We start from the raw sequence: 26,154 nt of genomic DNA, 5'->3' as shown, positions 1-26,154 counted from the left end.
AGCCTTCATGATCGGGAAGTCCAGGAAGGGAGAGAGCTCAGGAGAGAGCCCCAGGGCTCTCCCCACCTCTGGTCTCCTGCTCACTGCCACCTTCTGTTCTGCTTGAAAGGAAAGGTTGCACATCTTAGCTTGGTGGAGCCTAGAAAGGAGGGAGGCGGGGGAGAGAGGTCTGTTTGTTTCATTTATGCCACCAACATTTCTTGAAGTGCTTCTACACATTATGCTGAATTTGACTTGACACGTTTTAAAGAATAAGGGCTTTAAAATGACCGCCTTTTGGGGGGGCACCAGCGTGGTTCCGTCGGTTGAGGCTCTAACTCCAGCTCAGGTCATGATCTCACGGTTCGTGAATTCGAGCCCCACAGCGGGCTGTCTGTCAGCCTGTCAGCGCAGGGTCCGCTTCGGATCCTCTGTCCCCCTCACTCTCTGCCCCTGCCCCGCTTACTCTCTCTCGAAAAAGAAAACATTAAGAATATGTGTATATACTTAGGGCTTGTTTGATTTGTTGTGGATGTGTTCCAAGTAAAATTTCTTAAGTAGTTCAAAACACTTGCAGGGACACCTGGCTGTCCCAGTCAGTAGAGCGTATGGCTCTTGATCTTGGGGTGGTGAGTTCAAGTCTCACGCTGGGTGTAGAGATTATTTAAAAATAAAATCTTTAGGGATGCCTGGATAGCTCAGTCGGTTAAGCATCTGACTCTTGCTTTTGGCTCAAGCCATGATCTCACGGTTCATGAGTTGGAGCCCTGTGACAGGCTGCGTGCTGACAATCCAGAGCCTGCTTGGGACTCTCGCTCCCTCTCTCTCTGCCCCTCCCCCACTCTTGCTCTCTCTCAAAAATAAATCAACATTGGAAAAATATTCCTAAAAACCCAAAAACTTTTACAATGAGAAATACGGGAGGAAAAAATCAGTAAGAGCTGCCGTGGATTTAGAAAAAGGTAAAGTCTGGGGCGCCTGGGTGGCTCAGTTAGTTAAGCATCCGACTTCGGTTCAGGTTATGATCTCATGGTCTGTGGGTTGGAGCCCCCACGTCAAGCTCTGTGCTGACAACTCAGACCCTAGAGCCTGCTTCGGATTCTGTGTCTCCCTCTCTCTGCCCCTCCCCAGCTCACACTCTGTCTCTCTCTCTCTCTCTCCCTCTCAAAAATAAACATTTAAAAACATTAAAAAGGAAAAAAAAAAGTCTTTGGATGATCATTTTAAAGTAACCAAAATGTTATCATCTAGGCTGCGTTAAGAATGAGTGCAAAAACATGCTTTTAAAAATTTTGGTCCCAATATACTTCATCTTAGATATTATTTTACAGGCTTGTCGTTAGTTCTGGAAGAGGAGGGGTGTCTTAGTATGAGAAGACCAGGCTGTGGTTTGGATGCCTAGGACAAAGCTGCAATAGACAGACTGTTACAGCCCCGTGAGATAGGTCATTCAATCATTCTGAAAGCCCAGGGAGGGTCATTCTAATGCTAGGCCCAGCGAAGGGCTCGGACGTGTTTAAGATGTGATTCCTGCCTTCCTCGGGGAAGTAAGACCGAAGACCTGTTTGCACATAACCACTGTGCGAGAGGAACAAATGTTGGGAGGTGCTGGAAGTAGTCTCTGACCCTCATGTCCCGGGCTGCACATGGCTGAGCTGGCCCCCAGAAATCGGGACCTGTTGATGTGCTTTTGCTAGGTTTCTGTCCTCACAAACCCCAAGTCATCGGCCACCATTAATGTTTGTAAGGTTTCCCAAGCCCAGGGTGTGGGGACTCCTACTCTTGGTTTTGGCTGCACGCCCTGGCATTGGGCCCCACAGATACGGCTGGGACCTTCTTATCTCTTCGCACCTTCTTGGGACCACCCTACCACGTGTGGACCCTGAGTATTTAAAACCCGAGTCCTTCGCCTGGCTCACGGAGGTGCAGGAACCGTGTCTTTGGTGATTCTGCCTTGGAAGCCTCCCTGAGAGACTGAGCTGGGCCCTCAACTCTGCTGGCCCTCCTGTACCCCTGCTCAGAGCTTGCTCGCCTCAATTGTGGCCCTCTGGCCCCCTCTGCTGGCCACTCACAGGATTTCCTGCTGGAACTGTCCAGATGAAGTCCAAGGAGGAAAGGACTGCTGTGAGTTTGCCATCTGTGTTTGATCCCCGGTGTTTATGCCTGGGCCATGCTGGGGGGAGGCAGGGAGGGGGGCATGGGGCATAGAGGAGAGCGGGGAATAGGGAGCAGAAGTCAGCGGAGAAGGAGCTGTAGTGGTGTCTGAGCAGAGAGTGGATTTCTGGAAGAATATCTCAGAGCTGCGGGGGTCCCCCAGGTGATGCTGGCTGAATTCTGATCCCTCCAGGGAGTTCTTGGCTAGGGCGCATGGCTTGGGAGTGATGGAGGCTTTAGCGGGGCAGAAGGGAGAGAGGTAGGGTACTCCAGGCTGAGCTGGCTGTGTTAGGATCCAACAAGAAGTCCCCTCCAGGCTCCAGAGACTTCCTTTTCATCCTGGCCAGGAGCCCTACTTCCTTTAGGAGGTGAAGAAGGGAGCCAGTGGACTGTGCCTCTGTTTGTCAGGGGGGCTTCTGATGGCGGGAGGCATTTCTGGGCTTGCACTAGGTGGATGAGTGATGCAGGTACACATGTCTCCATGTGCTGCACCCCCCACGGGGGCTGGAGGTGCTGCCTGTCACACCTGGGTGTCCTCATGCACACTGAACTCATGGTGGCGACAGCTGAGCTTGGGGATGGGCAGAGTGGTGGTGGCGGGGGCACCTCTTTAGGGCTGGGTCTCCCCGCTCAGTGATCCTGCCTGTCTCCTCCCAGATGGGAAGGAGCAGCCTGTGAGCCCCAGGGCAGGGGAAATCTCCCAGAGCAATCCGTCCCTAATCCCCAGGCTGGGCCTCAGGCTGGAGATGGCAGCTGCAGAGCCTGGGAGCTTGGGCACACCTGCTCGCAGACCCCGGCTTCCCTTGGCAAGCCCCGTGCTGCCCAGGGACTGCGACCCCGGGGGCCTGGCCCAGCCCCTGGAAAGCTGGAGCCTCAAAGCCTCTGGCGCCCCGTCACCAGCACGGCTTCGGGAAACGGGACCCGCACAGGTGAGGCCCCTGATGGGTGGAAGGGGAGAAGGTTACTGGGCGGGGATGGGAGAAAGCCATTTGTGCTGCTTGCCAATGGAGGCAGTGCTTGCCAGGTGGCCTGTGCTCACCCTCTGGTCTCTCAAGGTGTAGCCCCCTCTCCATTACAGAGAACTCTTTGTGGGAGGGTGGAGGGGGCGAACACCAGGCCTTCAGGTCTAGGCTGAGGAGTATCCGGAGGGCCCCTGGGGTGGGGGGTGGGGGCGGGGGCAGGAGTCTTATGCCGAAGCACAGGTGAACCCTGGCTCAGAAGCCTCTAGAAACCAGTAGGCCATACGTCACTCTTCTTGGGGCCAGAGGAGCTGGTGTGCAATTGAGTGGAAGGGGTGTGCCTGGATGTGGTCGCTTCTGTCTACAGAAAGACTTGGACAGGGAGAGCGGGGTGTGAGGGTCCCGTGAGCACTGACCCCAGGTGGACGGTGGGGAGTCCAGAAGGAACCAAGTGCTTGGGCGCCTGGAGCTTTTGGAGAATTTGCAGGGTGGAGAACGGAGGAGGCCCTGAGGCAGGAGCCTGTGGGGGTGAGGAGGCAGAGTGTGCAGGACATTCGTGTGGAAAAGGGCATCATTCTGAGCAGGGCAGGGAATGTGGTAGCTGAGCGAAAGGTGTAGACTGGGCCAGAACCTATGGGTGGGCCTGTCAGCAGGGACGGGAAGCTGAGGGCTGGGGGAGAGAGAGGAGAGGGTAGCCCTGAGGCCCGAGTCTGGGAAGGAGTGGGTGCCTGCTGGCTGCAGGCAGAGGCTGATGGAAGCCTCCACCCAGTGCCCATCTGCCTGGAGATCGCAGGTGCTGTCTGAAAGGGCGAGCGAGTGCATTCTTCGGGTGTTTGTGCCCTGCACTCTGAAATCCCAGGTGGCAGCATGGGACTCTCTGTAAAGCCGCTGAGGGCCTATGCCTTGCCACAGGGGATGGGTGCTGCAGGGAGGAGCCAGGGCCCTCGGGCTCCTGCCTCTCGAATCCCCCTTGTAGGGGCTGGGGCCTTGCTGCAGGAGTTTTTCACCCCACTGGACCCCCGTGAACAGACCCGGGTATACATACTGCCCCACGTGTGCTCCGTTAAGTGCCTAAGCATTTGCCTCCCTGCCCTCCGGAGAAAATCCGCTTAGGCTCCCTGGCACCGGAGGAACCGCTGGGTGGGCTGGTACCTTCCCCTTCTCCCCTCCCCTGCGCCTTTCCCACGTGGGGGTGGGGGGGAATGGGTCAGCTGTGATGGGGTGTCCAGAGCTGGGACCGAACAAGAAACCGCAAATTGCCCCCACCTCCTCACCAGGAAGAGAAAGAGCCAGCAGCCCGGCAGGCTGTGCCTGCTGATTTGGAGGAATGGGGGCAGCCCCTGCCTCCAGGACCGGGGCTTCGGGTCATTTTGCCGGCTCTGGCTGGAATATCTAGTTGGTGTGGGAGACATCAGTTCCCTTCCTCCCAGCTTCCCCGCAAGGTCAAACGGCCTCTTTAGGCAGAAGGATTTTAGCTGGCCATGAATGTTCCTTTCCATCCTGGCCCTGGCCTTTCCCTCTGGGGATGATTAGAAAAAGTGAATCTGAGTGTTCTCTATCCCAAGAGGGGTGCTCAAATCAGTGTCACGGGGCCAGAAGTCAGCAGATAGAAGCACCTCTGCTGAGTCACGCGGGCTCAACAGCCTCCATCACACTTGGCCTTCTGGGCTCTTAGCCACTGGAAGCCCAGGCCCTGCTCAAGAGCAACATCCCATGTGGATCTCAACCTGCTTGGCCAGACCCCAGACCCTCTTGTTCCCCGCCCTGGGAGGGAGCCTGAAGGCCACCTGTCCCAGGATGACAGGGACTGCCCTGCTCTCCCAAAGGGAAGCAAAGAAGCTCCAAAACTCTTTGTTTCCTCCCCTCCCCTCTCCTTGTGTGTGTGTGTGTGTATCTGTCTGTCTAAGAGTGACCTTCGTGTTGGCTTTCCTGAGCAGAGACCTAGGACAGGAAGTCCTCATCTTCTGTGTCAGCCTGCCCTGGGGACCCTAACAGGAGTACTTTGTAAGTTCAGGAAGGGGCTGCTTGTCCCCTGGGAAGGGGCGTCAGGCTGGGAGCCCTCTGCAGTCTTGTGGGAACCTGGGAGCACAGGTGGAATTTATTCCATTGCCGAGAAATAGCACCACGCTCCACATTTCACAGCAGCTAGTACCTTCTCCTCCCTGCACAGAGCTTCACGAAAGCCTGGATGCTTTCTGTCCCTACAGAGTATACTGTGTGCTCCCGGCCTCTGGGATCTGGGCAGCTGGGCTGGTGTGCAAGACGGGGAGCCATTGCCTCCATGGCAGGGCCCCGGGTTAACAGAGGACATGAGCTCAGGCCTGGGAGGAGGTGGGAGCCCTGGGAGGCCCCCAGGAGCCAGGGCTCCTGTAATCTGGCAGCATGCCTAATCCGGCTTCATGCGGAATTGCCGGATGGGGACAGGGAAGGGAGTCCACGGCTCTGCGAGCCCACGTGGAGGGGGTGCTTCTGGGTGCAGGAAGCAGGGAGGGGAAGTGGGAAGGTTGGACCCTGGACACTTAAGACAACGTCCCATCTCTGGCTCTTCCAGAACATTCACCAGGACTTCTTGGACCTCAGTCACTGTTTAGAACAAGGTCTGTGACCTCAGCCCCGGCTGGTAGGTACCATGAGCGGAGAGCGTGACATGGCCTCCCTGGTTGCCCGGCATGGAAGGGCATCATGGAAGGAAGCATGGTCCTCCCTCCACCATTCTCCTTGTAAAAACTTGCCTGGCCCACGCACGGGGATCAATCTTGGGGTCAGGTACCTAGGAGAGTGGAGTGGGAAGGCCATGATGCTGGGGCCGCAGCTCCAGGTGTGGTGCTGGCTGCTGGGCACGGACAGAGGGCTGAGTGGCCTGGGCCAAGTGAAACTCTGTGACAATTTGGAGAGAGGAGCAATGGTGCCTCTGTTGCCCACTCGCTGCCGTGCTCCAGCTGGGAGACCCAGGGAGTTTTCACCCACCACTGACCGGGGGTTGAGTGATCTGTACCTGGCCTCAGGACACGGGATTGGGAGTGAGTTAGAAAGAGCTCTGGCTCTGTTGAAAATGAGACAGTGATTTGAAGGACCAGGAGACCCTCCCACAGACCAACCCTGTAATAGGACGTTGGTTGGAGCGGTGGCCGGAACCAGCAGGTGGGAGGACCCCTGGCCTTCTACATCCAGCTTTTTGTAATCACCACTCTGTCTGGCTCCAGAAGATTGCCATCACCCCCAAAAGAAACCCAGACCCATTAAGCAGCCACTCCCCGCTCCCCACTCCTCCCCTGCCCCCCAGCCCCTGGCCACCACTAATCTGCCTTCTGTCTCTATGGCTTTAACCTTTCTGGACGTTTCATATAAAAGGAATCCTTCAGCACGTGACCTTTTGCATCTGGCTTCTTTTGCTTTGCGTGATGTTCTCAAAGTTCATCCACGTTGTTGTGTGTATCGGTGGGACTTCATTCCTTTTATGGCCCAATGATGTTCCACTGTATGGATGTACCAACTTCATTTACCCATTCTTTGGTTGATGGACAAATGAGTTGTGTCCACCCTTTGGCTATTGTGAAAAGTGCTGTTATGAATACATGTGTACACGTACTTGTTTGAACACCCATTCAAAAATTTTTTTTCTTTAAATGTTTGTTTTTGAGAGGGAGACAGAGCGTGAGTGGGGGAGGGGCAGAGAGAGAGGGAGACACAGAATCCGAAGCAGGCTCCAGGCTCTGAGATGTCAGCACAGAGCCCGATGCAGGGCTGAAACCCATGAACCATGAGATATGACTTGAGCCAAAGTCGGACACTTAACCGACTGAGCCACCCAGGTGCCTGAATACCCGTTTTTAATTCCTTTGGCTATATACCCAGGAGTGGAATTGCGAGATCATGTGGCAATTCTACGGCAAATCCCCCAAACTAAGGGACCCCCCCAAACTGTTTTCCGCAGGGACTTCCCCTTTACATTCCCACCAGCACGGTATGAATACCTGTGGTAGTTTTTCTACATCCTTGCCAACACTTGTTATTTTCCTTTCATAATTTTTTTTAAATGTTTTTATTTTATTTTTGAGACAGAGAGACAGAGCATGAGTGGAGGAGGGGCAGAGAGGAAGACACAGAATCGGAAGCAGGCTGCAGGCTCCGAGCTGTCAGCACAGAGCCAGACGCGGGGCTCGAACTCACGAGCTGTGAGATCATGACCTGAGCCGAAGTCGGATGCTTAACCGACTGAGCCACCCAGGCACCCCCTGTTATTTTCCTTTTAAAAATTATAGCCACACTAGTGAATATGAAGTATCACTTAATTTTGTTTTTGAGCACCTGCTGTATGCCCTGAGATTGTACCGATTGTTGCCTTCACTTAGTGTTTCATTTCATTCTCCTGACAACCCTTTGGGGGTAGGTCGAATCCCCTCCCGTTTCCAGGTGAGAAAATAGAGTAAAGTTAATGACATACCCAAGGGCACGTGGCCAGTGAGGGACAGAGCTAGGGTTCTAAATTGGTGTCTGACTCCAAATTTGGTGCTCTTTCCATTGCCTTGCATGGGCTCTCTGTCCTGTCTCCGTGCTGTTCTTTTTATTTTTAATAGAAGTATAATTAACACACAGTGTTATGTTAGTTTCAGGGTGTATGGGGTAATGATTCAACAATTCTATGCATGATACAGTGCTCATCATAAGTGTACTCTTTTTTTAAAGTTTATTTGTTTATTTTTAGAGAGGGAGAGAAAATGTATGCGAGGAGGGGAGGGGCAGAGGGAGAGAGAGAATCCCAAGCAGGCTCCACGCTGTCAGCACATGGGGCTCGATCCCATGAACTGCGAGATCATGACCTGAGCCGAAATCCAGAGTCGGGCTCTTACCTGACCGAGCCACCCAGGCGCCCCACGATAAGTGTCCCCTTAATCCCCTTCACCTGTTCCACCCATCCCCCACCTCCCCTCTGACAACCACCAGTTTGTTCTTTGTATTTAGGAATCTGTGTTCTTTGTCTCTTTTTTGCTTTGTTTTGTTTCTTAAATTTCACGTATGAGTGAAATCATGCGGTGTTTATCTTTCTCTGACTTGTTTCACTTGGCTTTATACTCTCTAGTTCCATCCCCGTAGTTGCAAATGGCAAGATTTCACTCTTTTTTATGGCTGAGTACTATTCCCCTACGCGTGTACTCTGCCTCTTCTGTATCCATTCATCTATGGACGGACATTGAGCCAGCTTCCACGTCTTGGCTATCGTAAATAATGCCACAGGCTCATTGCTTTTCCTTGTGGTTTTTTTTGTTTGTTATTTTGTGTGTGTGCTTTTTTTTTTTTTCCAGATCTCTTTCCCCTCTTCTGCTTTTTCCATCCTTCATAGTTTTGTCATCTTATGCTTGAATTCTCCTTCCTTTGTTAAAGTATTCTCCTTCTTGGTGCCTCTGCCTGCTGCCTGCCACCTCCTTGGCATTCTTTCCTTTAGCCACTCTGTCGTGGTTCAGTCCTGAAGGGCCACTGGTGCTATGGGGAGAGGTGGGGTGTCCTGGGGTGGGAGGCATGAAGAACCCCCCGCCTTCCTCCGTGGGGAAGGAGGACAGGGTGGGGGTGTTCTGTGACTGGAGGCGCCCAGCGGGGTCCAGGTGTGACAGATGCCAGTGGAGGGGCAGCAAGGAGCTGGTGTCCTGCTGAGGGACCCCCGGGCTCGAGTCTGGGCCCCAGGGCAGGAAAGAGGGGCAGGTGAGGGGGCCAGGAGCCCAGCCCCAGGCCACTCCAGCCCACCGTTAGGCCCCAGCTTGTTTTCCCAGGAATGTCTGTTCTCTCGTTCCCGGGGATTTCGCAGCCAGCTTCCACTCGGCTTTTCCATCTGTAAGCTAGACAGACTCTAAATCAAGGGAGGAGAGACACTAAGCTGCCGGAGTAAAGCCAAGGTAGGGGGAGAGTTGCTATTTTATAGTCCCTCGGAGTCCCAAAGCACTTCTCCTTTTCACGGCATCCCTGTCTCATTAGCTGCTTGCATACCCCTCCTAGTCCTTGCGGCAGGTTCTCTGCTCATTATAGAGACAGCCGAGCACCGCCGAGGGCCGAGCATCAAGCCATGTTTCAGACCCAAAACTCACCTTCCGGATGTTTTTTCTCCCCCAAAGAGGGAGAAAGAGAATTGAGCCTCTTTGGAAGCACAGCAGCCTTAGAAGAGGACCAGATTGCTTAATCTTAAAAATCGTGTTCCTAGAGAATTTAATTTTTTGTAGTTCAATATTTATGCTATAGTATCAATATTGAGTGCACTGGTAGGGATAATCTCTTTTTTTTTTATGAATGAATTTTCAATCTTGGACCCTAGGTCTACACTGTTTGTTTTGTTTTGTTTTAATGTTTATTTACTTTTGAGAGAGAGAGACCGAGAGACAGAGCGTGAGCTGGGGATGGTCAGAGAAAGAGGGAGACACAAAATCCGAAGCAGACTCCGGGCTCCGAGCTGTCGGCACAGACCCGATGTGGGGCTCGAACTCCCAAACTGTGAGATCATGACCCAAGCAAAGCTGGAGGCTTAACTGTCTGCGCCACCCAGGTGCCCCTGGTTGGTGTAATTTCTTAATGAAACTGCATTCCCCTGCCCCCCTGAATTGTGCTGCCTGGATCCAGACAGCATTTATGAGTGCCTTCTGTATGCCCCACACTGGGCTAAGTGCATGCTAGGCATCATCTTGTGCAACCCTCACAGAGACCTGAGAGTAGATAGCATTATCCCCCTTCTCAGGTGGGGATACTGAGGATCAGGGAGAGACAGGTTTCATCACTGCAGGACATAGCACAGGAGGAAGGGGTTTAACTGCAGGACGGGGTTTTAAGTCGCACTGGCGTGACAGACCCTGGGACAGATCATTTAAGGGAGGCTGTGGAATTGGCTCTTCTGGTACGCAAGTTCAGAAATTCAGAGGCAGGGTTCTGAAGACATGTGCCCCTGGAGATAGGGCCAGGGGACACAAAGGGAGACCCAAAGCCAATGTAAGGGGCAAGTCCTGACTTTAGGAGAGATTGGAGAAGGGATCGGCATTGTCCCCAGCATCCCCAGCAGAACTGTGACCTGGAAAGGCCCCAGAGGAAGCCCACAGAGGAGCCACCCGCCCCTGTCCCCTCCCCGGCTCCTGATTTTGGCAGGACTGTTGTTTTCACTAGTGTTTTCCAATAACTTTGCACCTCGGCAGAAACCGGGTCCAGTGACTTCTGCCTGTAATTGGCACAGGCTGCTTCCAGTTCTGGTGTGGGTAAGCGGGCCACTTGCTTTGCGCTTATAACCCCTTCCCCCACCTGTACCTCATCCCGCCCCACACACATGAAGAGCGAAGGATCTGACCCGGCCGTCCTGGGGTGTGCCGTGTGTAAAAATACATGGGGTTGAGCCATTTCCTGCTGCTTCCGTTCTTGCATGGCGATAAGACACGGGACTCAGCTGTGGACAGAGAGGTCCTCCAGCAGCTGGGGGGGGGGGGGGGGGCCGACCCTGGGAGAGCAGGACTCCAGGCCCGCCTGCTTTCTTCTGACCCCGCGGTTTCTCATCTTTCCTATCTCCTGGGACCTTCCCTTCCTTTCACCCCGACCCCCCAACCTTTCTCGGCTTCTCTTCTCCTTTGTGCCACCCTCATGCGCTTGGGAAGCCTGCCTGCTGCTTGGAAAGGGACCGTCTGCTCCGTCCTGCACATTTGCCCCCTCCTGAGCTACGCCCTGGTACCTTCAGGCCCCCAGACTGGTCTCTGCTGCCCTTGGCCCCCAGGGTTTGCTCCTGGGACTTGAGTCCTCAGGACCTGGCCAGCACGGTGGGTGGGGCTGTGCTCCTCTCCCGAGTCTGGGAGAGCGTCTGGGAGAGCAGGCAGGGCCGGGTGCTCCCGCCGTCATGAAGCGGAAGAGGTTGCTGACGACTCAGGAGAGCTGGAAGGTGATGGAGGGGCTGGAAGGGGTATCCACAGAGGCAGGGGACCTGCTGAACTGCATTAGGAAAGCCGGGGTGGGACGGGTGGGGAGACTTCCTGTGCCTGCGTAGGGCCAAAGTGTAGGCTTTGGCCAGCTCTGGGAGAGAGGCCTGTTTGAGGCAGGAGCCTTTGGGGGAGGTGGAGTCCAGAGGGACAGCTTGTCTTGTCTCTGAGAAGTCAGTCTTGTGACTCTCCTCAGGCATACTTGGTCCGTGTGATGGAGCAAGAAGAGCTCTGGGCTGGAAGTTCTGTGTTTTCATGGCTGTGTGTCCCTGAGCAACTTGCTTGAACTCTCTGGGCCAAAGGAGGGGCAGATCTGCCTAGGCTGCATTTTAGGGATGTTATGAGGATTAAGTGGATCGCAGCTGGGACAGCCCTTCAAAACTGGCCATGGGTAGGGGCACTTGGCTGGCTCGGTCAGTGGAGGGTGTAACTCTTGATCTCGGAGCTGGGAGTTTGAGGCCCACGTTGGGTATAGACATTACTTAGAAAAAAAACTTTTTTTAAAAAAATTTTTTTTTCAACGTTTATTTATTTTTGAGAGACAGAGAGAGACAGAGCACGAGTAGGGGAGGGGCAGAGAGAGAGGGAGACACAGAACCCAAAACAGGCTCCAGGCTCCGAGCTGTCGGCACAGAGCCCGACGCGGGGCTCGAACTCACGAACCGTGAGATCATGACCCGAGCTGAAGTCGGACACTTAAGAGACTGAGCCACCCAGGTGCCCCAGAAGTAAAATCTTTTAACACAAAATGGCCACCGTAAAGGAATACTGCTACGGTTGTGGTTATTGGGGGCTCTTACCCTGAAGCTTCCTATTCCTCCTGCATCCATCTCCCAGGCAGAGAAACCAAGGCCAGAGGTGTCCACGGACATAGGAGGGTATCCTCCCACAGTGTCACGATTTACCGACGCTTGCTTTTCTTGCCTCCTTCCCCAGGTTGACAAGGGAGACCTTGTGGCCCTGAGCCTCCCCAGCGGCCCCGGCCACGGTGATGCCGACGGTCCCGTCAGCCTGGACGTGCCGGACGGGGCCCCCGACCCCCAGCGGACCAAGGCTGCCATCGACCACCTGCACCAGAAGATCCTGAAGATCACTGAGCAGATCAAGATCGAGCAGGAGGCGCGGGACGACAACGTGGCCGAGTACCTGAAGCTGGCCAACAATGCGGACAAGCAGCAGGTGTCGCGCATCAAGCAGGTGTTCGAGAAGAAGAACCAGAAGTCGGCCCAGACCATCGCCCAGCTGCACAAGAAGCTGGAGCACTACCGCCGGCGCCTGAAGGAGATAGAGCAGAACGGGCCCTCGCGGCAGCCCAAGGACGTGCTGCGGGACATGCAGCAGGGCCTGAAGGACGTGGGCGCCAACGTGCGCGCGGGCATCAGTGGCTTCGGGGGCGGCGTGGTCGAGGGCGTCAAGGGCAGCCTCTCGGGCCTCTCGCAGGCCACCCACACCGCGGTGGTGTCCAAGCCCCGGGAGTTCGCCAGCCTCATCCGCAACAAGTTTGGCAGCGCCGACAACATCGCCCACCTGAAGGACCCTCTGGAGGACGGGCCCCCCGAGGAGGCGGCCCGGGCGCTGAGCGGCAGCGCCACCCTCGTGTCCAGCCCCAAGTACGGCAGCGATGACGAGTGCTCCAGTGCCAGCGCCAGCTCGGCCGGGGCGGGCAGCAACTCCGGGGCTGGGCCGGCGGGGGCGCTAGGGAGCCCCAAGTCGAACACGCTGTACGGGGCCCCCGGAAGCCTGGACGCTTTGCTGGAGGAGCTGCGGGAGATTAAGGAGGGACAGTCCCACCTGGAGGACTCGATGGAGGACCTGAAGGCTCAGTTGCAGAGGGACTACACCTACATGACCCAGTGTCTGCAGGAGGAGCGCTACAGGTAGGCGCCACCCCTCCCGCACCGCCACCGCCTGGCCGGGCCTCAGCCGGAGCGGCGGGGCACCGGCTTTCAGACTCCGGCTCGCGGAGACAGGTGGAGGTGCACATAGAAGGGTCCGAGGCTGCCAGAAGGAGCCAGAAGAGGCCCCGGGAGGCCTTCCTCCAGACTGGTCAGAGCGGCTGGGAGATAGGGTTAGGGGGCCTGACCTGCCGAAGGAGAGAAGGCTCTGCCTGTCTCAGGAGCTCTGAACATCCCTGCTTGATGGTTATGTGGTCCGTGTACAGTAGGGGGAAGCTGAGGCAGGGACACGGCCAGCTACATGGCCTCTCCTCCGGAAAGACTAACGGCACTGACTCTCGAGCCAGGTTCCCTGGGTTCACAGCCCAGCTCTGCTCTTTCCTGTTTACCTTGAACAAAGCACTTAGTGCCCCCACAGCTTCTCTCCGGGTCTGTGCCGCAGCAATAACACGGATCCCTACTCCTAGGGTTCGTGAAGGTTCGACGAGTCCAAACCTCTAAAGTCAAACTGTGTAAACCTCTGGCACCATCAGGTTAAACATTTGGCAGAAGCTGGAGTCTCCAGCCCCTCCCCACCCTGCCTGCTCCGCGCCCTCTTGCTCAGTGCCCCTCCTGTGTCATTTGGTTGTCCCTTGCTCCCTGGGATTCTCGGCGAGCTTTTCCTTAATTAGCTCTTTTCCTTTTTCTTCATATATATGAAGAAGAGTTAGAAAATTGGGGGGGGGGGGTCCCTGCCTGAAAACTAACTACCCCCACATGAGAGTCACCTTTTGATACTTTGTGCCTGCAGAGCAGGGATCGTGTCGCTGTGTTGCTGTGTCCCTGGTGACCAGGAGAGCATCTCAGTCCAGGGCTTACAGGCTTGCGCCGAAGGCGTTTAATCCGAGTCCTCCGTTCATGAGCTGTGGGACCTTAGGCAGGTTCCTTAACTTCTCTCTGTCCCAGGCTTCTCATCTGTGAAATAGGATGATGCTAGTGCTTGTCTCGTGGGGTTGAGGGGGGTGAGGATCCTGGGAGATAACGTGGGTAAAGCCTGGGCACAATGCCTACTTGGAAGCAGCACCATATAAAGAGTAGCTTTCGTTGTCGTTCCTGTTAAAATTGGAAGGGGACTGAACGCGTTGCGTGTTTTGAGGAACGAAATTGATCCTGGGGAGAGAAGGGAGGTCAGGGGGCCAGGACTGAAGTCACCCCTTCTCCCTCTGCCAGGTACGAGCGGCTGGAAGAACAGCTCAATGACCTGACCGAGCTTCACCAGAATGAAATGACCAACCTGAAGCAGGAGCTGGCCAGCATGGAGGAGAAGGTGGCCTACCAGTCCTACGAAAGGGCTCGGGACATCCAGGTACGACCAGAGACTGGCCCGGGGGGGGGGGGCCCAGACGTGCCGAGAGAGCTGTCGGCGGCCGGAGGGTGAGGCCTTTACCAAGTGGGGGGTGATGGGCACAGGCGGGTCCACTGGCGGCGCAGATGGGCGCGTGGCTGGAGAGGGCAGTGTGGGGCGGAGATAGGAGCCGGGCAGGCCCGAGGCTGGATTTGTGCGAGCCGACGGGCGAGGGCTGCCCATGCCCCCAGCTCCGTGATGGCAGCCTTGCCAGTGAATAATCGGGATCTGCGGGCTCCAGGCTGCCTGGAGAGGAAGCTCCAGGGGATTGGGCCAGCTGTGTGTCCCCTCTCCACTCCCCACACACACACGAATCAACCACATCCGTCTCCTACCATCCTCCCTAAAACGTCGTAAAGCACTGCCCCCAGCTGCAGCCGATCAGCCTGTACACCCCCCCCCCGCCCCCGCCTGGCCTCTGCAGGGGGCGCCCTGTGCATAGGCACCTTCTCTGCCCTCAGAGCGGGTAGGGTTCAGCCCACCCTGAGCTCCCACGCGCCCCTCCCCCCCGCAGGAGGCCGTGGAGTCCTGCCTGACCCGCGTCACCAAGCTGGAGTTGCAGCAGCAGCAGCAGCAGGTCGTGCAGCTGGAGGGCGTGGAGAACGCCAACGCGCGGGCTCTGCTGGGCAAGTTCATCAATGTGATCCTGGCGCTCATGGCCGTGCTGCTGGTGTTCGTGTCCACCATCGCCAGCTTCATCACGCCCCTCATGAAGACACGCCTGCGCATCACCAGCACCGCCCTCCTGGTCCTCGTCCTCTTCCTCCTCTGGAAGCACTGGGACTCCCTCACCTACCTCCTGGAGCACGTGCTGCTGCCCAGCTGAGCGGCCAGCCCACCCCTGCCCCGTGCTCCCCCCGGCCCCAAGATGGCCACGCTTCTCCAGGAGGGACCCGGGGACTCCCGAGTCCCTTGAACTTGTTCGTGTGTCTGGTTTGGCCTCTTGCCCAAACTGTCCATTCCAGCAGCTCCTGCCCCCTTCTCTGTTCTTGCTTCTGTCTGACGCCTTCTCCCTGTTGGCCTGAAGGGAGCCTCGAGCGCAGCCCTGGCCGGGCACAGTGAGGACATCCGTGGCCAAATGGAGCAGAGGAGGACACCGGGATGGACCGTTCTGATTATTTACAGTCACACAAGGACTTCTCCCAGCAGACTCAGGATGCAGCAAGTCAGGAGGGTCAAGAAGAGGAGCAGGAGAGGGCCACGCCCCATCCTTCCAGGGAAGAGCCCAACCTGGAGACATCCACAGTTCCCTGCTGCGGAGATGGTCAGGGTGAAGGCCAGACGGCAAGCAGGGGGTGGGGCTCTGCTGGCCTCAGAGAATGCCAGGGAGAGAGGGCAGGTCCCCCCAGCCTCTGGGCACCTGCCGGGCCAGAGGGCAGGCTCGGTCCACCCCTGGTTCCTCCAGAGCTGGTTTGAGGCTCACTTCTGGGCTGGGCCCTTCCCGGGATATGAAGGACGCAGGCTCTGGAGGCCAGGTGGAGTACAGCTTTTGGACTTGTGTTTTCCCTGTTGTTCTTTCTGCCTGTCACTGGATCTGCTCTTTTCAGGGAAACAGGCCCCAGGGGCCCCCCGAGCCTCAGCCTAAGCCCTTAGGCCTCTGGGAGCATGTTGGGTTCTATTTATTTATTTATTTATTTGTTCCTTTGTACCTTGTCCCCCCTGAGCTCCAGGGAGAGGGAGAGGCCCTGCCCCTGTCCTCTCTCGGAAGCCAGGGCCTTCTTCTTGGCTGTTGGGCACTTCCATACCATTTCGCCTCTGGATAATCCTGGCTAGGGGAAGGGGGGCGAAGCCACCCAGCCCCACTCTCCCAAAGCACCCCTCAGCCAGGACGGGAGGAGCATAGCCTCTCTTTTATACATCTGTTTATTTTGTATGTGTGTATTTGTGTGGAGGAGGTTGTTTGTTGCTTTATTTTTTTAAGGCTCTGGAGTGTTGTGTATGGTTTCTCGTCACATCCCAGCCTTCCCACGGGCACTTCCAAGAAGAGAGGGCATTTCTCGAAAAACAAAAGAGAAATCCCTTAGAGCGGAGGAGGGTAGTGCCTGTCAGCTGTGGTGGACCTTCCTGAAAAATAAATATCCTCTAAATTTTCAAAGCATCCTGTCTAGTGTTAGTTGATGAGGCCATCCCCTTGGAAACCACCGGGTCTCTCCCCACACCCAGGCATTCTGGGTAACACTCTGGGCGTCCCCTGTTGGCCTGAGCCCTTCCTTCAGGATCCATCCCTGAACAAGCCATCGTGCACCCTTCCCATCCTACTTTGCGCAGCCAAAGCTCTGGCCTCCGTGATAGGGAAGTGAGGTGACACCACCCCCTCTGGCTGCCCAGAGCACTTTCTAGGGGGAGGGGATTGGGAGATTGCTTTCTGGGGCTTGAAGAAGACAAACAGCCCCAAACCCAGACAGCAGCAGCCAGACCTGGTGTGGCCACGAGAGGGCAGCAGAGTCCTTACTCACCCTTTTCTCGGGGTTCAGTCCCAAAGAGAGGCATCTGCTGGACTTACCGGGGCCTGATCATGCTGTGCAGCCAGAGCACAGATCACCTGCTCACCAGAAGCCTTGAGCGTGGAGGCCAGGCCCTCAGCCTCTGCCCCTGTGGCTGCAGCTCCCAACCCTGGCAGTTAAGGGCACTCACAGAAGGCACTGGATTCCCAGCAGGAACCCTGTAAGACCTTGGGGTGGGGGGGTGAGTACCACCTGAATCTTCCTAGTGAGAGGAGGAGGCTGGGTGCAGGGGGTGTGTGGGAAAGGCACCCACCCCAGGGTCCTGGCCCGTAGTTAGAGTGCCTGTGGCCAATTCCCTTAGCCTCTCTGGCCTCGGTTTCCACATCTGTAATGGGGGGTGGACGCAGTAGCTGCTGATTTCAAAGGGCTCTGACATTCTGTGGTTCTGCGGGTCTGAGAAGTCACAAGTTGCAGTCGTGCCTGTGGCCTTGGGCTCGAGGGGGCTCTAGGAGTCAGGGAGCACTCCCTAAGGGGATCAGAGAGAGCGCCATGGTGGCACCTCAAGGAGAGCAGGCTTTAGTTTCATCTTCACCCTCTGTGACCATGTAGGAGTTTCAGCAGGTGACCTTATGGGGCCCTCCAACACTTTAGCACTCTGGGCCCTGCACCCCACCCGTGCGCGCGCGTGCGCGTGCGCGCACACACACACACACACACACACACACACACACACACGCTTCCCGTGGGGGCCACATTCCTGGGCCCCAGGTGTGTGTGTGGGGGGTGGCTGCTCCAGGCTGCAGACATTTCCCACATTCCTCCCCAAGGTCAGGTGCCTTCCCTGCATTGGCTCTCAAATGTCGCTGCCAGCCCCAGTCCCCACTGAAAGGGAGGAGGGAAGAGGGAGGGAGGGCAGGGGATCATTCTCCGCTGATACTGAAGCAGCAAGTCCAAGAAGAGGGGGCAGATCGCCCCGGCCAGAGGCATCTGCAGAAAGGATGGAACTACACAGGCCTCCTATTGACAGGGAGGTGGCTAGGAAAGCCCTGCCTTGTCCCGACTGGGAGTTGGGTTTTGTTCCTCTGATGGTCACCGACACTTCCTTGTTTGTGTCTAGCCTCTCTTCCCACTGTAAAAAGGGAGGGAATCGCTCCCACCGTGGACCTGCCTCCTTCTCCCACCAGGGTTCACAGGGCTGCCCACCCTGCAGGGGACCGGCCTCCTTCAGACAGCAGGGCCTGTCGGGCAGGGGGGACAGTGCTGGGGAGCAGGCTCCTTCCTGGAGGATCTGGCCTGCAGGCCCCAGCCCCGCATCTCGGCCTGGAGTCGGTGCTTTCGCCCTCCAGCTGCACCTGCCAGGCTGGCCCAGAGCTAGCGTGTTCGCAGTGCCCGCGCGCAGCTGGCTTTCCGGGCCAGCCAGTGGAAACGGCGCCACTGGAGCAGGTGCAGGCCTGGCGAGCACAGAGCCCTCCGACAGCAAGACAGCACCACCGGCAGAGGGAGGTGACTTAACCCTCGCTGCTCCAGTTTTCTTGGGCTGATTCTGAGGTGGGAAGGGAGGGGGGAGAAGGAGACAACTGGGGTCACAGAGCGGGAGAATATGCAACTGTAGCTGGGGCACCTGGAAGGTCCTCGCGGCAGGCTTCATTTCCCCATCAGTGGCCGGGCCATTAAGTGCGGTCCAGATCCCGATATTAAGAGCCTGACAACCTGGGTTCAAATCCCAGCACCGCCACTCACCTCAGACAAGCCTCCAGCTGCCCTCGGAGCGCCTCGTGCAAGTAGGAGTGCAAGTGACCTCTGGCTCATGGGTCTGGGGTGTGAGAGGGAGGGCATTCTGCACATCCAAGACTTCGGTACAGTACCTGGAAGGTGATCGGAGACTAACTCAGGGCAGTTGTGATTACTCTTCACCCCGGACCCCAGGGGATGTTTGGGTGTGGAAGAAGCCGCTCGGGAAGTGTAAGGCAGAGGCTGCGGAAACTTTCCAGGCTGAGGGTGACTCGGGAGTCAGCCTCTGATCCCTGACAGCCCAAGAGAGGCCCTCACGGCTCCCCTTTCCCGGGAGCGGAGAACCTTCATTCCAGAGGCCTTTCACCTAAGTCTTACAGACAAAGCCGGCTCAGGCCCAAGGGGTCAGGCCCCAGCTTGAGGGAGAACAGGATGAGGCCTGCCTGCCCGGCCCAGGCCTGCTGCCACCATCCCGGGCCTATAAGTGTATGAGCACGCGGGGCCCTCCCTCCTCTGGCCCGTGGGCCAGGTATGGGCTCGGGCGTCAGCATCAGGAGGCCCAGGTTTGAGGCCTGTGAGGTCGTGGGCCTCAGTTTCCTTATCTGAAATGCGGTGGTGTTCGTGCTGCCCAAGTGGCAGGACTTTCACGAGGCTCAGAGGAGATGTTGGATGTGGGTGCCTGCCACAGGCCACCCCCAGGTCTCCCCAAGGGGAGATAACCTGCAAGGCTGCCGCTGGACCGTCTGGGGGCCGCAGGGAGGGTTCTGACCTCCTTGTGGGCAGGGCTGGGCAGGGCTGGGCAGGGCTTGTAAAGGTGGCTGGCAGTGACCCCTCAGCCTGAAGGGCTGTAGCCAACCTCCAAATAAAAATGGAGAAAGCTCTCAGCCCCCACCCAGTGTGCTGGGATGGCATTTGGGGAGGGAGTGGAGGCTGGGACTTGCCCCAGCACATCCAGACCTGCAGGCAGGACCTGAGTCAGCCAGAAGGGCAGCCCAGGTAGGTGACGCAGCGCGGCCTCCCACACGCGGCTCCTCCGGGGAACGCTGTCCCTCCCCCGGCAGCCCATCCCTGCCTTTGACTCCCCCCTCCCCAGGCCAACTGTCCAGATGAGGTCTCCTGGGGCCCGGGGGTAATGGAGGGGCCACCTCCACCATGCGCCTGCCTCCGGGCAGCCATCTGCCAAGTTAGCTGTTTCCAAAAGTCCCCGGAGGGGATTCCACAAACTGGTGCCTAGGCTTTGCTGTTCATCCACCTCCCAGCTAAAGGCTCCGGTTGCCTTAGTTTGGTTCTTCTTACGGCAATTCCAGATCACTGGAGACAGGCCCGAAGTTAATGCTTTGGACGGATCTGGGTCTCTCTGGCTGGTCTGGGGGCTCTGTTCTTTGGTCTCCCGCAGGAAGGCTGAGTTTGCTCGGTACCACCCTCTTGGGTCCCTAGCTCCATGTGAGAAAGCACCCACTTTACCTGGAATTGGGTCTTCTTGCCCATTTTCTGGCTGAGGTCAGCCCCAAGCACCTAGAGTCGGGGTGGAGGCGAGGAGGAGAGGGTTTCCCACGAAACTGGGCATTGCGTGAACTCACGCAAGAGATAAGTCACCAACACAGACCTGTTATGTGTCTCCAACTGGACCTTCGTCCTCATCTTCTCAGCTGGTGGGGGGGGGGGGCAGGTCAGGCCGAGGATGGGTAGAGCTGACAGGTGCAACATGGCTGCTTAGGAGAAAGGGCCTGAGGACAGGTCCCATCCCTCTCCTTCTTTGGGTCTCAGAGCTCTCGTCATAGTTTAGCGGCCCGAGGCGCAGGTGTGTGGCCTCCGAACCAACCCCACTTTGGCTCTGCTAAATTCAAGAAGCACGGTTTAGAGTAGTAAGAAAGACATGGTCGATGCCCTGATGGAGCTCAGACTACTGGGGACGCACGTGCGCGCACACTCACGCACGCTCACGTACGTGGATACACTCTCACACACCGTCTTGCGCACACCCTTACACACGTGTGCACTCGCACTCGCGCACACACGCGTCTGAAACACAGCAGGCAGAGATAAACACTGCAGTGGGGGCCGGGGTTGGGAGGTCCAGGGAGGGAGAGCGTCAGTCTGATGGAGAGCTTCGGGAGGGTTCTCAGAGCACTGCGGTGTGGGTCAGAGGCAAGAAGGGCGAGTCTCCTCCAGCACGGTGCTTTGGGCCAGGTCCAGGGTTTGCAGGTGGGACAGAAGACATCGTTCCATGGTGTAAAGGGATATGTGGCTCAGGCATCAGTCCTTCCCAGCCCACACCTCGGAGGGCGGGATACTGGGGAAGGGGCTCTGAGTCCACTCACTTCACTGGGAAGGAGCAGGGATGAGGGCATCTTTCAGAGAGGAAAGGGACCCCTCGCCCCTGAACTTCTGACGCGACACGTGGGGACTAACACTCAGCTGTGCTCTGTGACACCAAGCAGGTCATGTAACCTCTCTGGGGCCTCAGTGACCCCACAGCCACACGAACGGAGAACTGGGGATGGAGAGGTCCATGTGGCTCCTGAGTTTCTGGGAAGATCCAGAAAGGTGTCTCTGCGTGCGCCTAACTCAAGGGCAGGCTCCCTGCTTGGCTTGGGTGAGGTCTGTGAGCGGGAACATGTGCTGACAGAAGGGTCGGAGGGAGCGACGAGAGGCCCGAGACCCATGTTCTTTTCTTTTTTTTTTAATTAAGTAGGCTCCACACCCAACCTGGGGCTTGAACTCATGACCGTGAGATCAAAAGTGGCGTGTGTCTACTGATCCAGCCAGCCAGGCCCATGCTCTAACCACCACAGGGGTCCAGGGGTGCGGGGGTGGGGGGGGATCCCAGGTGTCTGGAGGGCAGTGAGAGGAGCCAAGCTGGCTCCATGGGGCATCCTTCCTCCTGCAGGGGTGGGGCTACAGACGAAAGAGATACCAGGGTTCTCTTCTCTGCTTGGCAACTGTACGATTAAAAAGGGCGCGGCTTCCGTGCACAGCCATGGTCTATTCGGGTATGATTTGAGGGTGGGAGAAAGCCCCACCCTGGCCCAAAGTCATGGCCATTTGACTGAAATTGCCTTTTTCTGTCTAGGACCTTGACAGCTAGCAAATGCTTTTTGTGTGCACTGATTCATTTTCTCTTCACCTCAACCCTAGAGTGTGGCAAACCCTAGAGATGAGCACACTGAGCCTCAGGATGAGGGGAACTTACTCATGGACACAGCTGGTGAATGGCAGAGCCAGGACAGACCTGGGCTTGCCGAAGCCTGACACTCACCATTGGGTGAAGCATTGCTTCTTCGTGTGCAAAAGTAGGCAGGTAACCTGAGGAAGAACAAAGCCTTGAGCCATTCACATCTTAGTATGAATTAGGTTATCCCCTTGGACGCTTTCTTTACTCTGCCAGAAAAAGATAAATTTAGGGGTGGGGCAGGGTGGGGGGAGTTGAGGGGGAAAAAAAACACTTTCAAAGAGCTAGAAATGGAAGACAAAACTTAAATTTCATTGCCTTTCTATGTTTTTCTATGCTTTCCCAAAGCCGGGTTATTTAAGCCCCAGAATGTGATGGAATGTTCAGTCTCAGAGGGGACAGGCTAGGGGGGGGTCCAAAGGAACCATTCATTCCCCTGTTCATCAAACCCGTATGAATATCTGCTTCGTGCGACAGATGGAGGAATGCCGGGGAGAGCAGCGCAGACTTTTTCTCTTGGAGCATCTCGAAATCTATCCCAAAAGAACGACAAAAACAGACAAGTGACAATACAGCTTGGTGACTGCTGAAATGGAATTAGGGGCTAAGGAAGAGCAGGTAACCCGGAGAGGAGGTGGATTGGCAAAGCTCTCTTCACTCGATGACACATCCTTTGTCACATATTTTTCACCCAACCCAGAACCTCATAAGCCTTCCGGCCAGCAAGTCCTTCTGCCTGACTTACTTGAGTCCCTCTTGCCAGTGCACCCGGCCCTGCCCGTGATCCTAGCCCGTGACCTCAGCAGCTAGGTGAAGGGCCGTGGGCCTTTGTGGAATGTCCGGCCAATACTTCCATTATACAGATAAGGGGACTGAGGCCCAGAAACAGCAGGTGACGGCTCAAGGTCGCCACAGGGAGGCGGTGCTGAGCCTAGGCTCTCACCTGCAGGTGCCCACCCACCATGACACACACATCCGACAGCTCTGTACGCGGTCAAAGACGGAAAGTCGAAAAGGGGCCCCTACTGCCGCCTGAGTAGAGGAAGCTCTGAAGCCAGGCAGGAGAGAGAGGGTTGGGGAGAAATCTCCCCGCCCGCCCCAGGCATGCTTGGGTAATGACAGAGCTTACTCCTCAGACCCAGCATCGCCATTCAGTCTCATTGGAACCTCACAAGCCAGGGCTGCTTAGAACTCAATTTAAATTCGTCAAAATTCAACAAAATCAGAAATTCATTTCCCGGCGGCCCATTTCAAGCGCTGAGTGGTCACGTGTGGCCGGTGTCTGCCTTGTTGCATGGCCCAGATAGAGAACATTTCCATTGTGGCAGGAGTTTGTATTTGGACCGTGCAACTTGCGACTTGAGACATGTTACAGATGTCATTTCACGTCAAACTTTTTTTCTTAGAGGCGCCTGGGTGGCTCAGTCAGCTAAGTGTCCAACTTTGGCTCAGGGCACGATCTCACGGTTCATGGCTTTGAGCCCCGCGTCGAGCTCTGCCCTGACAGTGCTTGGGATTCTTTCTCTCTCCCTCTCTCTCTGCCCCTCGCCCTCTCCCACTCTCCCTCTCAAAATAAATAAATAAACCTTAAAAAAATTTTTTTTTTTCTGAGTATCATTAATACATGTTTGTTGTAGGAGCACCTGGGTGGCTCAGTCGGATGAGCGTCCGACTTCGGCTCAGGTCATGATCTCGCGGTCTGTGGGTTCGAGCCCCAGCTCGGAGCCTGGAGCCTGCTTCGGATTCTGTGTCTCCCTCTCTGCCCCTCCCCTGCTCGCCGTCTCATTCTCTCTCTCTCTCTCTCTCTTTTTCTCTCTAAAAAATAAATAAAAACATTAATACATGTTTGTTGTAGAAAATTTAACAAGGAAACTCCAACCACAGGTGGTCCCTTCCACTATTAGCATTTGGCATATGGTCTCCCAGTCTTTTTTTTTTTTTTAACGCTTATTTATTGAGACAGAGCATGAACGGGGGAGGGTCAGAGAGAGAGGGAGACACAGAATCTGAAACAGGCTCCAGGCTCTGAGCTGTCAGCACAGAGCCCGACGCGGGGCTCGAACTCACGGACCGCAAGATCATGACCTGAGCCGAAGTCGGACGCTCAACCGACCGAGCCACCCAGGCGCCCCTGGTCTCCCAGTCTTATGCTTCCTTTATAAGACACTTCAAATCATGCACGGTCATTGTAAACACTGCAAACAATAGAGGGGTGTAGAGAGTAAAAATATCCCTCAAGACCCTCTGTCTGGCAGAAAGCATGGTCAGCAGCTTGGCATGCATTTGTCCTCAGCCCCACCATCTCGTGGACACCAAGAGGCCACCGTGAGCACACAATCCCCAGCTCACTGTCTCTTGCCCTCATGTGCTTCGAGACTTCTAGTCCTTCCCCTTCCACTCACCCAAGGCCACAGGCAGAGGTGAGGGTCCTCAGGGTGGGTCCCTGGCCTCAGAGCAGCCCCCCTCAGCTGCCTCTGTTTTGGACCCTCCTGGCGCCTCAGCCAGAGAAGCCCCTCGTCCTCTATCTTCCCCCTCCCAGGAATGGGGCTCTGCTCCCTGCTCCCGGCAGGGTCCACTCCCCCACGACATTTCTCCCAGCCATCCCTGGAGACAGCAGAGTGCGGCGGAGTGGTCGAGAACGTGGCCCTGGGAGCAGTTGCGGGTCTACTGCCTGCCAGGATCCCCGGGCCCCTGCCGGGTGTGGCAAGGCACCCCCTTGGTTCTCATGTTGCTCATCTGCGGGAGAGAACAGCGCCTCCCTCACGGTGCTGCTCTGAGAGTTAATGAGACGAAAGATGTGGAACGTTTTGCGTCGCGAGACAGATATTTCCTGTCGTCTCACCGCCCAGAAAACTGAGGCTCAGTGAGATCCAGGCATCTCTCAGGGTCCTGCTGGTGGGAGGGGGCAGGAACCGGGGTTCTGACCCATGTCTGTCTGGCTCCAAAGTCCTTGCTGCTGCCCCCGCGGGGAACTCCTTTCTTAGCCCTGCCCCTACGCTCCAGAGCACCTTGACTTGGGTCCGGGGCCCACGGGGAAGCCAGGAGGCACGCCACCTCCCCACTGCCACATGTGTCTGCCTCTGTGGACCTCAGTTTCCCCATATGTATAACAACCCTGTCTGTCGTCTGTGCTTCTGTGACCTCCAAAGCCAGGAGACATCGGGGGCCCAGACTTGGGCTGGGAGGCCAGCCCTGCTCCTCGGACCAGACCGGGCACTGGAGAGGGGCAGGGGTGGCCGCTGCGGACACTGACCCCGAGTTAGCCTCGCTCTCCCAGGCTCCCCTGGGGCCCTGAGGTAGGGTGGGGTGCTCGACAGTCCTGCTAGGTGAGAGCAGGTTTGGAAGGAGTTTAGGAAGGGCGCGGCAGGGAGGGAGCGCCTCTCCGGCTCAGGTGCCATCACCAGACAGGGACAAACCTGCCAGCTTCCTCTGCTGTGCCAGGCAGGCCAGGGCGGCCTCTTCCACAGGCCATGCCTCTGGCTCCGCTGCGTGACCACCCCGAGCCCTTAGCAAGGAGCTGGACATCCTCCTCCCAACATGCATCCGATGCCAGCTCAGCAGCCCTGCCTTCCTGGGGGAGGAGGGCCAGGGAGCCAAGCTCTGATTGCCCCGAGAGCTGTGAAGACAGGAGTAGGGAGCCTGTCCTCACAGGCCTAGCTGGCCAGAGGCTTTGTCTCCCCCAGCCACCCTCCCCCAGAGGGAACAGGAGCAGACAATGGCCATGGGTGACTCACCCATGAGCCATCTTCCCAGCCCCACCCCTTGGCCCAGCCCTTGACAGCCCAGGTTGTCCTCCGAGGGGGCTGGAGACCAGCCTTCCTCAGTTGCCAGCTTCCTCTCTCCTTACCCAGCCTGCTCCGCGCAGCGCCCTACATCAGGGTCCTCGGATGGAAGGGTTTGACCACAGCAGAGTCCTTTGTGAAAGCCAGCAGAGGCCACAGGACCTGCTCTCTTCTGCTCTCCCGCCCCCTGCCTCCCCAGGGCATCACCCACTGTCCCTGAGTGTCTGAGTGGTCATTGTTATTTTTCCATCTCCTTCTGGGGTAGAGCTTACACTCTACCTGCAATTTATTCCCTTCCAGCAGGCCAAATATGTGGGGCGGTGAGGAATCCCAGTCCATCTGCTTCATGAAAGACAGCTCACTATTAGAAAGCATTTCCTTTTGCTGCATTGCAATCTGCCCCCCTGTAGCATCCACTGGGCAGCACTTCAGGAATTTGATGTTCACTTCCAATCCCCATCTATTCTCTAATTCTTTGTTCGGAGCCAAATACCCTCAGTTTTCAGTTATTCCTCCTAAGATTCGTTTTAAAACCTTTTGACGGTTTGGCCTGTATCCTCTGGAAACATTTCCATTTATTTGAGTTCTTCTTGGAACACGGTGTCTAGAATGGGGCATGGGGCTCCAGCCAAGGCCAGGTCGGCATAGAGAGGTACTGAAATGTCACCGCACAGACTGGCACGATGGAAATCTCAGGAGCTCTGTTGTCTGGCTGGCCTGCAT

At 56.6% G+C, this 26,154-nt stretch overlaps 1 protein-coding gene across 5 annotated transcripts in view; it reads left to right on the top strand.

Annotated features, from left to right (window-relative positions):
- Window positions 1–16,400, top strand: part of TMCC2 (transmembrane and coiled-coil domain family 2) — a 40,223-nt gene extending 23,823 nt beyond the window's left edge. For 2 of the 5 annotated variants that reach the window (XM_027074854.2, XM_027074855.2), the window contains exons 3-5: window positions 11,960–12,900; window positions 14,128–14,263; window positions 14,817–16,400. In XM_027074854.2, the coding sequence (XP_026930655.2) occupies window positions 11,960–12,900; window positions 14,128–14,263; window positions 14,817–15,128 (1,389 nt within the window). In that variant the 3' untranslated portion in view covers window positions 15,129–16,400. Of the gene's footprint in view, window positions 1–1,187; window positions 2,104–10,343; window positions 10,987–11,096; window positions 11,415–11,959; window positions 12,901–14,127; window positions 14,264–14,816 lie in introns of those variants that run through there. The other 3 variants (XM_027074860.2, XM_027074859.2, XM_053209118.1) reach the window with 3 other exon arrangements.
- Window positions 16,401–26,154: the final 9,754 nt, after the last annotated feature.

This window comes from Acinonyx jubatus, chromosome E4 (genome assembly GCF_027475565.1).
Source record: "Acinonyx jubatus isolate Ajub_Pintada_27869175 chromosome E4, VMU_Ajub_asm_v1.0, whole genome shotgun sequence".
Lineage (NCBI taxonomy): Eukaryota > Metazoa > Chordata > Mammalia > Carnivora > Felidae > Acinonyx > Acinonyx jubatus.
This window is presented reverse-complemented; position numbering and strand designations above follow the sequence as displayed.